Source organism: Carassius gibelio, chromosome B23, assembly GCF_023724105.1.
Source record: "Carassius gibelio isolate Cgi1373 ecotype wild population from Czech Republic chromosome B23, carGib1.2-hapl.c, whole genome shotgun sequence".
NCBI lineage: Eukaryota > Metazoa > Chordata > Actinopteri > Cypriniformes > Cyprinidae > Carassius > Carassius gibelio.
Window position 1 is genome coordinate 7,811,488 of NC_068418.1, and position 17,412 is coordinate 7,828,899.

A 17,412-nucleotide genomic window follows, 5' to 3' on the forward strand; every position below is an offset into this window, starting at 1 on the left:
CTTTTTCATTGACAGAGAGTGAATCTGCATTTTAATTTCATTTTATTAATATTAATTTTATTATTTTTATTTATTTTTTCACCTACTGTCAGAGAGTGAATGCATTTTAATTTCATTTTATTAATATAAAAAAAAATTCACCTACTGTCAGAGAGTGAATCTGCATTTTAATTTCATTTTATTAATATTTATTTTATTATTATTATTTTTTTTTTTTTTACCTACTGGAAGCGAGTGAATGCATTTTCATTCAGCCTGTCTGGGGTTTATTTTACCAATATTTATTTTATTAATTATCTAATCTACTGTCAGAGAGTCTATGTGCACTGGACTGAACAGACACATCGAATGTGAAATCTGGACTGAATTTTTGGGCCTTACATTTGTGTTTGGTGTGAACAGACTTTTACAAATCCTGAACCCATAAAAGTATGAGCAATGATTATAGAGATGATTAGCACTACAGAAGCAGAACAAAGACATTTAAACTCTTCATGTGAGTAACTGGACGTCCAGACAGACAGAGTCGCGGTGTTCTGCCCCTGGGGCTCACAGGGGAGTGTCTTTCAGAGGTAAAAGAGAAGTTACACAAGGCCTGGTTAACAGAGCGCTGTATGCCTGGAGGAAAGAGAGGCGCTGGGAGTCTGTCTGAACGGCTTCCACACTCATCCATAGATGCTGATGAATGAACTGTCATGTGATGATGTTTATATGTGTGACAGTGACATACTTGCTCGTCTCAGGGGTGGTTCGTCAGGCCCTTCGCTGAGAGCTGGATTCGTGGAGGACATGAGCGGCTGCACAGGAGCGCCGGGATCTGGAACCAGCTCCCTGAGGAAACACAGAAGACCTTCTGCTAAGATCTGAAGGAAAGCATGTAGTTTTCATGTGCACTTTAACAGTTGTGGGTGGATATGAGAACTGTTTCTAACCGGTAGGCGACGGACGGGCTGCTCAGAGGGTTGGAGTTGGTCCTCTCTAGCACCGCCTTCTGCTTCTTCCGAATCACTTGCGCTAGTTTCTGCTTCACCAGCGCACTGGCCACAGCACCTGTCAATCAACACAACCGGCCAATTAAAAGCAAAGAAAGCAAACCATTCTCAGTTTTAAATCGTAATATTCTCAATATTTTCAGAGAGTGTGGCCCTCCATAAATACAACCAGCCAATGAAATAATGCCAAACCACATTATTAACAAAAAGTGGCAATGCAAATATAGATAATTTTCAATGTCAAGTATACTAATGTTGTTTTTAAATTAAATTTTATTTAATTTTTTCAATAATATTTATTGTATATTATTTATTTTACATTACATTTTATTTTGCATCATTTTTATTTTATCTCAGTTTGATTTAGTTTAGTTGGTCCAGGACAAGTAAATAAGGTTTAATATTTTTTAATGAATTTAAAATTTATTTATTTTATTTACTTTTTATGTTAAAATAAAAAATATTACATTTAAAAAATATATATATTTTTAATTACATTTATATTTTTTGTTTATATTTTAAATTAGATATTTTAAATTATTTTATTTTATTGTTATGTTATTTTAGTTTATTTTATATATTTTAAATAAATGTTACATTTTAAATTAATTAATTTTATTATTTTATTTTATTACGTTGTGTTATTTTAGTTTATTTTAAATATTTTAAATAAATGTTACATTTTAAATTAATTAATTATTTTATTTTATTTTATTACGTTGTGTTATTTTTAGTAGGGATGCACGATATAGGATTTTGCCGTTATCTGATATGACAATATTTTCACCCTGCGGACGTGATCTAATCGCTAGCACACCCTGAGCACATGCGAGTTAACATATTCATCTTATCGGCAAGACATAGCAGCATTATTTTTCATATCGGTCCGATATGACATTTAAAGCCATTATCGGCTAATCTGGATATCGGTCCGATAATTGCGTGCATCCCTAATTTTTTGTTTATTTTATATTCATTTTCGTTCAGTCTATTTTAGTTTAGTTGGCCCTGTAATAGGCCCTGTAACTAAAGTAAGGCCATTTTTTAAAAACATGGTAAATCTGATTTGACTGATTGCTAGTTACTGACCCAGTTTTCTCCCACAGAGAAATGTCAGCGATGTTTCTATCGAGGGCCTGTACGGTGAGAGTGGTCGAGCTCTATTGTGGAGCCGTGCGGTCGAGGTTGCAGTGAGGTCGAGGGAAGGAAACTGCATGTTGACTCAGTGCCTCCCTGTCCTTCCAGAGCGCCCTTTATGTGTCGGCTACGTCATGCTGGCTCTAACCAATATGGTCAATATTGACACGGTTACTGTTTGCGCTGAGCGATTAATTTCACCTCTCTGCAGGTGCTTTCTCTCACAACAGCCATAGCATCAGCTAGATAAAAGAATAAAAAATAAAATAAAAAACTCCAGCTGCAGTGAATTATTACCGTGTGAGAGACTATTGTGCATCACCAGAAATTATCTTTTTTTGGACAAGAACATCACTGACTGTTACAACAAATCACTATCTGCTTAACGCGCAGTTTATCTAATAGAAAATCAGGTGGCAGTGGTTTTCAGACTGTTTTACTGTAACAACAGGATAATTACTGCTCTCATTCAGTGAAAAACAAACAGCAATAAAAGTGGTATTAATGTTTGCCAGCGTGATCAAGCGCTGCAGCATGACACAGCTCTGGAGACGCTCATGATCACAATGGAGCAATTCTACTGCACACACACACACACACACACAGTGCTGCCACAGACACGCAGAGGGCAAAAGTGCAAAACCCCTATCATCCATCTATCTATCTATCTATCTATCTATCTATCTATCTATCTATCTATCTATCTATCTATCTATCTATCTATCTATCATTTGTTTTCTATCCTTCTACCTATGTTTTGGACATGGCACCAAGGTTTTTTTGGTGACCGGTATATCGTAGAAATGTCATGGCAATATTTGAAATAACTTGGAGTAACAGGTAAATACATGCAGATGTGTTGACTATTATTCAGTGCCATGAAATCCATCACAGTACTATGGTTTTAGCATCTATCCATTCATGTATGTCTGCTCCATGGTATTGTATGGTGTAGCATGGCACGATCTGTAGTTGCTGTAGCTGGCAGGTCACTGGCAGCAGTGAGAGAGTAAATACTCAGGGATCCATGCTCAGTGCAGACTCCTCCCATGTGTTTTCAACCACAAAGTTTTGTTTTTACTCTCAGAGCTACTTCCTGAGGCAGCCGTTTCAGTTGAGCTACTATTAAAAAGGGCACTGGCACAATCAAAAACTCTTTTCCTCGGTCGGGTTATGTACTAAATCGACTGAGAACAATGATCGCACCTTTTTTTGTCTGACCTCCACAACACAACCTACAGTACTTGTGCACAGCACCTGTTCGATTCTTCTTAGTTGAAGAACTGTGACAAATTAAAATGTCAATCTCTTTCTTTCTTAAGATGCATGTTAGTGACATTTGAGTGTTCAGTCATCGAAGTTAGGGATGTGCGATATGGGGAAAATATCTAATTGCGATTTTTTTTGGACAGATATTGTGTTTGCAATTTGATTTGCGATTTTATATTTGCAAAGTCAAGCCTCAGGTCAATATTGTCAACAATGTGCAGCACAGTATGAGTATCAGTACCCTCCTGAAAAACAAAACAGAAATTCTTACGGTTTCCATGAAACCATTACAGGATTCCTTTTTTGGTTTTGGCATTATTCCAATAGGAATTACAGATGTTCGATCCAATACAATTCCAATTATAACCATCAAATCCTTTTAATTGTGTTTTGGGAGGGGTTCTATTACCGTATTTTTCCGACTATAAAATCGCACCTGAGTATAAGTCGCATCAGTCCAAAAATACGTCATGACGAGGAAAAAAACATATATAAGTCGCACTGGACTATAAGTCGCGTTTATTTAGAAACAAGAACCAAGAGAAAACATTACCGTCTCTGGAGATCTGAGTTAAGTCCATAAAATTAGTTATACCGTTATAATTTTGGTTGCTCACAAGAAGAAAAAAATATTTATATACATATATTTTTTTATTTTAAATAGTGGGCGTTTACACAGTTGGCTAGAGCTGATTGGGGAGAACGAAGGTGCCCTCACTCTATTGGTTAGTAAGACGGTCACTGAAGACTGATGCTCTGGAACAGAAAAATATCGCGTCCACATTACAGGCTTTTTTGCGATTAGCAAATCGCAACGTCTCAAATCGCGATTTCGATTCGATTTCGAATAACCGCACAGCCCTAATCCAAGTGCCTCATTTTAAAGGCATTCTTGAAATGACAAAAACAGAATCTCATATCTGTGTTGCTAATCAAACTAACCCCAACCCCAAACTAGCACACAGTACTATGTTTGGTGACCACTAGTCATTCTTTTAGACATTCACCCTGTGTTTAAGTAAGTAGCTACATAGTTCGTCTGTAAACAGCAGTTATGTAAGCGTCATTGTGTGTGTGTGTGTGTGTGTGTGTGTGTGTGTGTGTGTGTGTGTCACTCACTCTGTTGACTCTTGTCCTTGTTTTTAAGCTGCTGTAGCTGTTGTTTCGCTAGTTCTTGGTCTCGTAGATGCTGCTCCATGTTATATGACTACAAAAAGAGGTCATAGATGTCAGTCATAATTATTCTTATTAGGTCTCATTCATGAAATAAATTTGGTTAATACATCTATTTGATCATGAATGTAATCTATTTGTTCATCAATTTAGCAACCAATTATATATAAGTTGCTTTTAAACTCACTGTCCAGGTAAAAATGAGCTAATGCTAATCTAATGCTAGGCGTTAGGGTACGATGGGGCTAAAGGGACGCCTTAAGAAAAGTTTTTGCTTTTTACTGCGCCTAAAATGTATAATTGCAGAATACATATATAGATTTGTATTAAACATTTATAAAGCAACAGATTTAGTGTGGAAATAAATCATTAACTATTAACAGCAGGGACGCTTTTTACCCATGAATTTAATATACCATAGATGTGTACTTTACACATTCTTTCATTATTTAAAAACTGTTGCTTTAATACTCTTAAAAATGAAAATCATATTCAGACTTGAAAATGTTCACTCAATTAAGCACAGAATCAACTTTGCACTGCTGTGGGCAAAGGTTCAGACGAATATATACGTGCATCTTGAAAAGAAAAGTTTTGTAAAGTGCCACGCCATGTTTTTGTGCCATTTAGTGGTTTATAAGAATATACCAAAGGCACCTTTAGCACTGTTGTACCCTCACTAGACTCTGAAACGGATTAATACAGGTGTAAAACCAACTGGATAATCATCAGTCAAATAAACTAATCCTAACCATAAAATGTGCCCTATTGGCTAACTTAAAAGAAGCAGTTAGCAGAACATAACCAGACTTCCCTGCTAGTCTGATGCTATGGATTACAGGTATTAATGTTGTAAATGATGTTCAGTTTGTTGTGTTGTGGTGGTCTCAGTGTGAGGTGCACCTGTATGCGCTGCTGCAGCTGCTGCTGGCTGTACTGGGAACAGTGCTGCGGATTGAAGGGGTTGATCAGCAGAGGGGGGTGCAGAGGGGACAGGAAGGCCGGGTCCGAACCCGGACGCACCAGACGCTCACCTACACGCAGGTCCATGGGGGCGGGGCCTGTGGGAGACCACACCGAGTCTTCTGGAAGGACAGAGACATACAGGGAAATCCATTATTAGAAAAAAACAAACAAAAAACTAAAAATATATGTGAAACTAGATCCAAAAATAATAATTCAAAAATATTGTAAAATGGTAACATTGTAAAATATAATTATAATTCAAAATAACTATTTTCTAACTGAATCTATTGTAAAATGTCATTTTTTCCTGTGATCAAAGCTGTATTTTCAGCATCTTTACTCCAGTCTTCAGTGTCACATGATCCTTCAGAAACCACTGTAATATACTGATTTACTGCTTTTATTGTAGTTAATATTTCTTCTTATTATCAATACTGAAAACTGTTTTTTTATGATTCTTTGATTAATAGGAAGTTCAAAAGTACAGCATTTATTTGAAATAGAAATAGAGAGATAGAGAGAGCGCGAGTGTGAAATATTCTTCCTAGCCTTAATAAAACTCATTAAAATATCATTAAAGTTAGAGATTGTGATGACTTGCCCATGTGACAACTAGCCCCGGTCACCCTACATGGCTTTGATTTAAGAATCGACGCTGTTTAAATCAATTGCAGGACATTTCCACTGGTGGAGAAGGCAGAAGAAAGCAGGTGGATATACAGAGAAAGAGAAAAGGGATGGAGAGAGAGAGAGAGTGTATCAGCGCCAGCACATGTTCCAGTGTTTCCCTTATGGCACATTCCACAGTGATATGAAGTCGGCCTGATTTCCATAACTTTTGCATGCTGCTTTAAGAATATTTGCATGTTACCAGTGACTCAATGGGACGGACTGCCTTCCCCTCACACAGAGCAGACAGGAAAATCACAAAGCCGCTGTACATGTATGTCTCTCACCGCACTGATGTCAGTCATCACACTCACAAGATCCAGTGCTTCAGAAACAGTGACTCACGCAAAGCACACTTACTATTGTATTCCTGTGAATTGTGACTGCTTTGTCGCTGATTTTCTGACACAAAAGTCACAGAACAAAAAAAGCTTTCTACAGCAGACCAATCAGCAGCGGCGCAAATGAGTCACGACTGACTTCAGCCGGTCAGGAACAATATGTACCGCGGAGCTGGAGTGTTATGCAAGAGCAAGAACTGAGAAACAGAATAAGAAATGAGATCACAAGAGGCTAATAATGAGAAATGTTCCTTGAGAAGCAATTCAGCATATCAGAGTGATTTCTGAAGAATCATGTGACGCTGAAGACTGGAGGAATGATGCTGGAAATACAGCTTTATCACAGGAATAAATTACATTTTTATAATATATTCACAGAAAACATCTATTTTAAATGATTTTTTTATTATTATACTAATTATAATAAAATGATATGGTTATTTTACATTTCATGTAAAAAAATATATGACTAAAGATGCATTGAAAATATGTAATTCTTTTGTTAAAAATCTCTGTTTTTGTTTTAATGGTATGTTAAAATCTACCGATATACTGTTTTTAAGCCAATGTGTTAAGCCAAAATTCAGCTTTTCACAATAACAGGAATAAATTACGTTTTTAAGATATATTACAACAGAAAACTGGTATTTTAAATTGTAATAATATTTTACAATATTACATTTTTACTTTATTATTTAGCAGATATAAATGCAGCATTGAGGACAATTTTACTCTTTAAACAAAAATTCAACATTTTACTCTTTTGAATGGTGGACTTTGAATGGAAACATTCATACATATATTTATTTTATTCTAATTTATTATTTTATCCGATTTTAATAATATTAGTTATATTATTTGCTATTAGTCTCCAACATCAAAGCTGGATGGGCTGATATTTAAACGTCAAAAATATGATAAAACATGTATTTTTTTGTTAGAATCTATAAAAATCTATTATATTTAAGCCACTGTGACTATTTTATATGTTTATTTTCTTGTCAGGTTTGCCATGACAGGAATAAATTACAAGTGATACATATTAAAACAGAAAACGCTTATAGTAAATATATTTTTTGATATAACAATATTGTCAAATTATTGTTTTTACTGTATTTCTGAACAAATAATGCAGCCTTGGTGAGCATACGAGCATAAGTAATATTATCAAAAGAGGCGACATGATGTGAATATTAAGATGTAAAACTGTATGGGAGCAGCGAGAGAATGGCCAGGAGTGACCCGCTGGAGTCCTGACATGTTCTGACAAAGACCAGGATCTCCTCAGCCCCATTTTAGGATCTTGAAATGGAGAGGAGGAACATCCTGGCACCGCAGCCCTGGATGCCAAACGTGTTTTTGCTTCCCCGAGCTCCCAACATCAGCATGTTTCCACCCAGACCCAGTGCACACGATGCACAGCGCTCCACTGAACTGCAGGAAATGACACGACTCCCACATTTCTTTTTCCCCAGCATTCCCTTCCTGATAACACAACACGTACTATATTCCGCCCTGGATTATTCCAGCATCGCTTGGGCATTCCCAGAAATGACCTGTCGGCCCAGACTCGACAGCCTCGGGAAAGGAACTCGAGGCAGAATTGAGAAACATGGTGTTTTCCCACCTTTGGTGTGCTGCGGATATAAATAATCCTACCCAAAAAGTACTATAATAATAATATCACGCTATTTGAAGCGCCCCTGTAAATCTATGAATATAGTAATCATTCAGTACCAAATATGTTTAAAACACCTGTTGTGATATAGTGTATAGTACAATAAATAAATGTGACATATAAATAAACATGAATGCATGTGTGTGTTTGTGTGCATTGAGGCAAGCAGTGTGTGTGTGTGTGTGTGTGTGTGTGTGTGTGTGTTTGTATGCATGCATTTTTGTACTCCTACTCAGAAAGGCAAACAATAGCATAGCTCTGAGCCAGCTCAACAGAAACAGGCCAACAAATATACTAATAAAAGTGATAGACAAGCAGATGTGCAGTGGAATGCACACAGGAATGTGTGTGTGTGTGTGTGTGTGTGTGTGCTAGGACATCTTCCTTCAAAGCTGTGAGACTGAGTGTCAGCAGGAAAATATTTGTAAGTATGAATCTGCTTCTAAGGAAACTGTGAGTTGCAAACCAAACTGTTTTTCTGATGGGAGAAATCATTTTTAATGAAGTCTTCATGAACTAACACTATCATCCAGGTCACTGAGGTCAGGGGGGTCTGTTTTAAAAATAAATAAACACTTTTATTAAGAAAGTGACCCATTAAACTGATTTAAATATAGCAGTAAAAACATTTATAATATTACAAAAGTAATATTTCACAACTTTGCTATTTTAACTGAATTTCTAATTAAATAAATACAGCTCTGGTGAGCATAAAAAAAGTATTTTGTAATATTAAAATAGCATGGTATTTCAATCTTAGATTTTTAGGGCTAATTGCAGGGAAAGTGTTTCATTTCTTAAAATAATAGGCATTGCATTTGATCTAATATTGATGTTCTCACATTAAAAGCAGGTCTCGATAATACTCTAGAAGTCTGAACGTTTATAAAGGAATAAATCATGGTGTATGAGCAACACTAATAGTAATTATTAATAGTTATGAACTGCTAACCTAACTGTATTTTAGGACAAGGCACTATTTAAGCGGTGCATGTTGTCCTTAAATGATGTGGACTCTTGCTCAGTATTTGACTGCAGTTAATGACTTCCTGTAGCTGCCCTATTCATTATGCAGTGAGGAAGAAATGCTGGCACGTCAAAGATAATTTTAGGTTTTTGGTTTTTGCAATATGTCACTTGTTCATGTAATGTCTGCAGAACATAAAGGGTGAAGGAGTTGCTGACAAACCCTTAAAAGGCTCTTCAGTGGTTCAGTTCAGACTATAAAATCCCATTACTTGCCAAGAACTATTATTTTACTGTAGGAGGTTCTTGAATTGAACTTTGAAGATTAAAGACCTTCTTGATGTTACGTTACAAGTTCTTCAGTTCAATGCATTGCTTTGGGGTTGTCTTGCAATAGAAATCCTTGTTTAAAGCTCTGTGTTGAACTTACAAATGATGTTTGCCTTTGCGAAACATGCCAGTGCGATGCCAGGCTGCTGCCATGCAGTTGTTAAGGTGGTTAAAGTGCTTCATAACTGTGCTAAGCAGTTGCTAGGGGGTTATTTACTGGCTCAAGTCAAGAGAGACCCACCATGTCTTTTTTAAGGTCTATTTACCACCACAAGTCTTTTCAGTGCACAAATGCTAAAAGAGACACTATTTTTAAACTACAACTAGGTGCATAGTCACAGAAATGACATTTGTTTCCATTACTGGCATCAGAACTGACAGAAAAAAACACAACACACTCCCACTTCAGCCTCGCACAGCCCGACCTGTCTGACCAGCACAACCAGTTTAAAAGTCCTCTGACTGTAAGTCAAGCCATGTGTGTGTGTGTGTGTGTGTGTGGGTTGATATAGTCTGATGTTGATCTCTGTGGATCAAAAATAACTCTTACAGGTGCAATCATAGGTGATCTCTTTGATAGAGGCACTCATACTCGCTTGATCACACATAAATCAGAGAATACCGTTATTCCAACACTATAATGCAGCAGTAAACGGTTGTAACTTTGTAATAACATCTCCTTGAATCACGTTTTTCATTAGAAGCAGCTCCATCTCATCAGGCACAACACATTTTCTTCTGTGTAACTCTTAGTTTCTTTGAAAGTCATTCACAGTCACAGGAAGTGATGAGAGACTGGATCATCTCTTATATCTTGAATAGTTTCTCATTTCCCACAGTAGGATCTCGTCGGTCCAAATGTCTACTATATACTGTCTCAACATCAAATCTGCTTTCATTGACTGTGGTTTTGTCACATTGCACAGTACTTTCGCATTCAGGAGTTCCTGTAGCTCAAACGGTGGTTTGCAACAGCAAGGTCAAACTGTAGGTTTGATTTCTGAGAGAATGCATCAACTGATGCCAAATGCATGAATAGAAACAAACAGCAATAGGAAACCGTACATAAAACCATTCTGACATATGTTGTAAGAATTATGAATGAAGAAAATGCATGAAAACTTAAATTTGGGTTTTGTTGCAGTACAAAATAATTTCAGTTTATCACCACAATGACCAATTAAATCTTAAGTAGCTAAAATGTTATTCTGTGAACTACCTCTAAACATACAGATGGCTATCTTACCTAACTTCAACAAACTCGCACAGCAAGACTCTCTGCAAATGATTGCCCCGTCATGACAATTTCTGACTTAAAAGAGAAAGCTAAAAAAAATAAAGGTCAATAAATGAAAATCCTGATACTCACTATGCAGTATGCACATGCACTGCGTTATGAATTGCATTAACTTTGCACATTTCTCCACCTTTGCATTCATATGCATGCATTATATGTTCTAGGTCTATGGTTCAAAAGCTCCAGTCAATTCACTGCTAACCTCAGCTGGTGTGACTGGAAACACAGAAGACGGCAGACAGAGGAACACAATACTGGACACTAGAGGTAATACGATAGTCGTGTTGGCACAGTGTTTCTGTCACAGCTCAGTAGGGCAGAGATTGTATGCACACACAGTGTGTGTATGTGTGCGCTTTCACACCTCCATGTGTTTTAAGATTCGGGCTTTGGGACTATGTACACACTTTGGAATGTTCATAAACCTGTATTCTAAAGTACTTCAGGTGTAGAAATGTCATAAATGGAGAGATGGGAGTTTATTGACTCTGCAAGAGTTGGCACTGAGTTTGCTTTTCTAACTCTGTAAAAAAAACACAATATGAAAGTGTGTGTGGATGAATTTGTCACACTACAACTGTATGTTTGAGTTTTTGAGAGCAAAACCAACTTGTGAGGACCTTTTGTCCTCGGTATTTGAAATGATTTATTACATTTTGCTTCAAATCTAATAATGTCAACAGGTTTGTGGGAAGTTAGGTTTATGGAATTATATCTGAATATGAAAACCACTGCATTGAAGCCTGTGTGTGTGTGTGTGTGTGTGTGTCTGGTGAAAATGAATGGATGTGGAACACAGGCTGATGTATAATGCATCCCGAGTATAATATTCCCACACTGTCCTGACCCAAGTTTCCAAAACCGCTCATGTTCTCTGTCCAATGGCCCCTGAGCACCCTCACTTAAACATTCAGCAGCAACACGAGCTTCAAAACATCTCCGTATCTGCCTCTCCACTGCTGCGCTCAGCCAGAACCACAACAATCAACAATTAACCCATGTGAGGCATTGATATTTACTCAATCACTCATGCTTGAATTGCTGTCAGACAGGTCTTTGGAAAACAATAATTAAAACACATGCCCCTCTATTCTGAGAGATGCGTCAAAGCTAAAATTCTAGCATTTTATTCAACAGAAACCGTCTTGTGTTGTTGTTTTGTCATGCCACATGCTTGCAGTCTGGACGAAACCTTCTGGGAATACCAGTGTTTTTATATACACACATGCACTAGATGGACAACTTTTGCAGCATCTCACGCATGATGCAGTGCTGTAGAAATGTGGCGCTCAGGTAAAAAATGTTGTTGTTTTTTTAAATTACACTGCTCACAGGTCATGTTTTTAAATACTAAAACATTCACTGTGTGATCTGGCCCAAACTCCTGCTAATCGATATACTCATTTATTGATTAAATTACATTTACTGCTTATTGACTGATCTGGAATGCTCTAAAATACATAAAATAGTGAAACTCACATGAGAGATGCAAATCACAGCTGCTCAACAGAACTTGACGTTAGCATGCTGCTAAGCTAACAGTATGATACTGTAAAACAGTAAACAATATAAAGCACAAATACATACATACACACACACACACACACACATACATACATATATACATATATATACACACACACAAGGATATCATTGTTAACCGAAACTATTGTTAATTAAATTAAAAACACTTAAAAAAAACTTCAACTTGTTTTATTTCAGCTAATTTCCAAAGTTATTATTTCACTGATATCCTAAAATAACTAAAACCGAAATAAAAAATTAATAAAACCTTTATATAGACATATTTAAAAACAACAACAACTAATAAAAATGATAAAGCACGACAAAAGTACTTAAAGTAACATGAAAGCAGAAAATAATAAAATAACATCTAATTACAAATACTAACAAAAACTATAATAGTCTTTCAGTTATCCTAAACTAACACTGCTGAATCCTCGTCACTTCTGTACCTTAAAATGTTTTAAAACACAATATAACTTAAAAAAAAAAGGTTTTATTCCTAACAGGATGCCAAGGTGGCATAATGGAAAAGTAACATCACGCATGTGTCTAAAATGAAGTCTTTAGGCAAAGTCACTGTGCACTATTAATACAGACTTTTATTGAACAAAAACCACCAAGTTTTCACCCATCTTGTCATCAGGCAGTGACTAAAAAAAGATGCTAATCCAGTAGAGGAGGGACAGAGTCATCACTGTTTATTTAGGAGATCTCATGCATGAACTTTAGGGTGGTATAGGTACCAGACGCACCAACAGTGATGACTGAAGAGCAAGCACACTGTTCTAAGACAAGGGAAAAAAAAGATGCAATGACACAACTGTGTAAGAAGCAACGTATGGAAGCAGAACACACATTCTTAAAAATGAATTGCTTTTCCTTTCTGGTGACGGCATCTCTCTTTTTTTAGTTTTCTGTCTGGCCATCTAATAACTACACACTGCAAGTGCCACGAATAAGTGTCGGAGACCCCAGAGGCTGACATACAGAACAAGGGGAGGTTTAATCAACAACAGAGGAGACCCCAGCCATTTTAATTAGCCGCACACACACACACACTCAGAGCGACTCCCCTGGGCACACTGGCGATAGGGCCTGGATTGTTTGGTTTCCTGTTCGACTGAGGAAACACTGGTGATTACAGCTCCAGCCATGGCTACCTCAAAAAACAATCTGCACTTTTATATAAATAGCCAGAGGATGGAGTCCGTTTCTGCAGTCTTGAGCAACACTTCTATCTCATTCTTCGCTCTCTTTCTTTCTCTGAACTATAATTAGTCAATAGTGTTGCTCTCCTGTGGTTGCCTTTGGTCAGCAACAAGATCCTTTTTCGCATTTTACCTCTGTATGTGTAAACACGGAGACGGTGTGTTACTATAGAGACCTTTCTGTGTACATGGAGGCCGTGTAAAAGTGAGAGAAGGAGAGCGCAAAACTTACAACAGAAGAGAGACTAAAAGAGTGAGCGAACTCTTCCTGTTTGCAGACTTAGTCTTCGTTTCCTGTTCGTGACTTCTTGTGTGCGGCTATTTTTATATTACTGCCAGTTTCTATTGAGGTAGAAGATAGCAGTTTATGTTTCAAGGCCCAAGTGCGCACAAATGTTAGCACAAACAACAAATTTGGGAACAAAAATTGGGAACAAATTATTATTAAAACATTGTTATTAAAACATTGTTTTTAAAATGCTGAAATGCCCAATGTTCCTGTCGTTATGTTGTATATTGTAAGTTGCGATGTGATTACAAAAGGTTAAAAAATGCTTCAAAAACATTTCTTGCAACATTCTACTAACGTTTTCACCCAAAATATGATTTTTTTTTTCTCGTTATTATAATATTATTTAAAGGTTACAAAAACGGTTTCTTACAATATGCTACTTTTTCTCCCAAACTATAACATTATTTTATATATAACGTTATTTTTGGAGATATACAATGAATGTTTAATATTCTCAAAACTAAATTTTCTAAATGTTTTGTTGTAGTTCTAGCATTATTTACAAAAAAATGCTTCTATGAACATTCGATTAACTTTATTTTCACCCAAAATATGTGATTTGAATGTTTATTTTAAATATTCTAAAAAACTAAAATGTCTAATTTTTCTTGACGTTATTATAATATTATTTAAAGGTTACAAAAACTTTTCTTACAATATCCTACTTTTTCTCCCCAAATATGATGTTATTTTATATATAACGTTATTTTATGACGTAATTAACTAATATTTTATATTCTAAAAACTAAAATCTCAAAAGGTAGTTATAACAGTATTTAAAAGTTTGCATCTATGAACATTCTATGAACTTTATTTCCACCCAAAATATGTGATTTGAATGTTTATTTTTTATATTCTAAAAACCAAAATGGCCAGTTTTCTTGTTGTGATTAGAACATTATTTAAATGTTGCAAAGAAATTTCTTAGAATGTTCATCAAGTACAAATAACATCATAACATTCTTTCACTGTTATGAGAAAGTTTGTCAAATTTTAAATAAGAACATTCCATAAACATTACTTTTAGAATGTTTTGTAACATTTTAAATGTTACCCGTTAGCTGGGTAGGCAAGCAAATCAAGTTTGGTTAAAGAAAACTATAGCAAGTTAAGTTACATCAAGTTATTATAATGTACTAATTAGGCTAAGCTCATTACTGGACTGCTTGTCCAGTTATTTTTCACTTTGTTTTTCAACAAAGTGAAACAAGACAAATGGCCAGGCTATTTCTGTCCGTCTCACATGGTCATTCAGAAAACAATGTTTCCAACATGTCGCAAAAACCCCATGGTGCGAAGAGTTCACAGGCGCTTAATGGCTAACTGAGGGAATAGACCCAAATCAGGGAGTAGAGATGGAAAAACTAGTTAAGCATGAAACCCTGATAACTTGGGGGTTACAAAAATCTGAGACCACTAATAAAAATGCTTTTGTTTTTCATCATTTATTAGGAAAACGACGCTAAATAAGCCTGCCAGATTTTCATTGTGGTCTTGGACTTTTGATAACGTTAAATGCGTGTCATTCTATTCACCAAATCTTCAATGTTTCTCCTTCCTTGCATTGCATTTTGAAGGAAAAGCAAATATACTTTTCAAAGCGGTTGTGAGATAAGCTGACACGTTTAAATAGGCCTCCCGTTCTCGCTCTCTATTTTACTGTTGCTAAATCGACCTTTTGCAAGACAGGATCTCCAATTTTAGATACATTTGACCGCATTCACATACACCCTCTCGCTGTGTTCTTCGCTCGCTTCTAATCTCACCATCTGTCTTCCCTTTCTTCACTGTGCTATCTATCACTCCTGTCCTGATATTTCCCATTCCTCCTGCTCACAGAAATCTAACGTGACATGATTTAATCATTTACGGTATATTTGTCTATTTTCTTTTTTCATGTTAAACTAGATGTATGACCTTTGGGATAGCTTTTAATGACGCACTTTCGTTGCCTTTAAATATTGCCTACATACAGTCAAAGCTCAATAATGTTGTAACAGAGTGAACGTTCTCTATTCAATGACTCTAGAAGTCTCTGAGTGAAGTATTAAATGGTAAACTGAATATATTTGATGCCAGAAGAGACCGTGTTGCTCTTTCACAGCTGTAATGGATAATGTTAAAGTATCAGCGATGTCTCTCTTATACAGCGATCCATTCGGTGTGTTTTCGCTCAAGAGTCACAGCTGTCTGAGCTATTCAGACCCGTTGCTTTACACGGCAGCTGCTCAGGACGCTCGTCCAGCCAGTGTGCGCCTTTGTGTACACGTGTGAGCTGTTCTTATATTTATAGCTGGTCACAAATACTTGAGCATCTGCAGATTCACAAGCCTTGTGTATTCCTGTCAACAACAAGATGTGGGGAGTGTGTGCTTGTGTGGGTGGAAGAGCGGGTCGATTATTAAAGCACCGTTTCAGCGTCGAAGTTTGTGACTCTCTTTCAGTAGCCGAGCAGGTTTACTCTCAATCCCAGACACATTTTAACAACGTCGGTGTGATTTTCTGGGAGATCGGCCAGTCCACACATAATATAACTCTGATTAACTCAACTCAAAACTAATGTGACACAACAGAACAGTGTATGACGCTGATATCAAAAGCTGAATCTTATTAGTTTACTGAATGTGTGAGGGCTTGCTGTTCAAAGGTTTAGACTTAAGAAACTATTTTAAGGTTTTAAGATTTGTTGTAACACTTTGTGAGTTACAACACGACTGAGAAGCTATAGGACGACTGTGGAGTCATACCGGTCAGCTGATGCGACTACACATCATCAGGAGTCTGTGTGTGCGTGTGATTTACAGCTAGCTACTGCATTTTATCAGCAGAAAGAGTAAATGCCTTAGCAGGTCAACGAGAGGAATGTGTCTGATGTTGAAAAGATAGCATGATGGAGGAGAAAGGGCAGGAGTAGAGGAGCGCTGCCTCAGGGGAAGGTCATGTGTGTGAATGTGTGAGTGGGTTTAAATGTATGTCACACTAATGAAGACAATACTAGAGCGTGAAACGTACTCTTTACAAGTGTGTGAACATAAAGCACACTAGATTACCTGTCAGCATGTTTAGAGCTGCCTACATGAATAACACTTCAAGTTACACTTGTTTCACATTTGTTGCATCCCACAATGAGTCAGAACACACTAGCATGTATGTAGGTCAGAAAAATACTCCATGCAACTACAGAAACAGGATCGATGCACTGCGAGCGTAACTGTGACAAACCTCCATACTCTAGGGGGCGATAGTTTCCTCTAACCTTAAAATGAAAAGCCGTTTTAAGACATTACAAGTTATTGCAATTTTGATTGAAAGATTACATAAAAGCAGGACAAGTACACAATGCATTCCCAGGGTTTTGGTGTTGTGTAAACACCACCTTAAATGTTACAGGCGGTGAAAGGAAACTGTATCGCCTCCTAGAGTATGGAGGATTGTTACTGCCACAACAACCCTTGCAATGCATCAATCATTCAAGTTTGCGTAATTACATAAAAGTATTTTTGTGACCTACATAAGTGTGTTAAATGCATTACAACATAACTGCAATGTAGTTCTGCTTTGGGTATG

The 17,412-nt window shown here is 36.7% G+C and overlaps 1 protein-coding gene and 1 long non-coding RNA gene across 15 annotated transcripts in view; one reads left to right on the forward strand and one right to left on the reverse strand.

Moving 5' to 3' along the window:
- The window catches only part of LOC128011076 (histone deacetylase 7), a 100,995-nt gene that overhangs the window by 26,634 nt on the left and 56,949 nt on the right, over window positions 1-17,412 (reverse strand). For 8 of the 14 annotated variants that reach the window (XM_052593142.1, XM_052593137.1, XM_052593138.1 and 5 more), the window contains 4 exons: window positions 5,475-5,656; window positions 4,518-4,605; window positions 933-1,050; window positions 731-831 (listed from right to left, as the gene is read on the reverse strand). In XM_052593142.1, coding sequence (XP_052449102.1) covers window positions 731-831; window positions 933-1,050; window positions 4,518-4,605; window positions 5,475-5,656 — 489 coding nt within the window. The remainder of the gene's footprint in view (window positions 1-730; window positions 832-932; window positions 1,051-4,517; window positions 4,606-5,474; window positions 5,657-17,412) is intronic. The other 6 variants (XM_052593143.1, XM_052593139.1, XM_052593141.1 and 3 more) reach the window with 1 other exon arrangement.
- The window catches only part of LOC128011077 (uncharacterized), a 34,234-nt gene continuing 29,267 nt past the window's right edge, over window positions 12,446-17,412 (forward strand). Inside the window, exon 1 of the long non-coding RNA XR_008182461.1 lies at window positions 12,446-13,903. This is a non-coding gene — a long non-coding RNA (uncharacterized LOC128011077). The remainder of the gene's footprint in view (window positions 13,904-17,412) is intronic.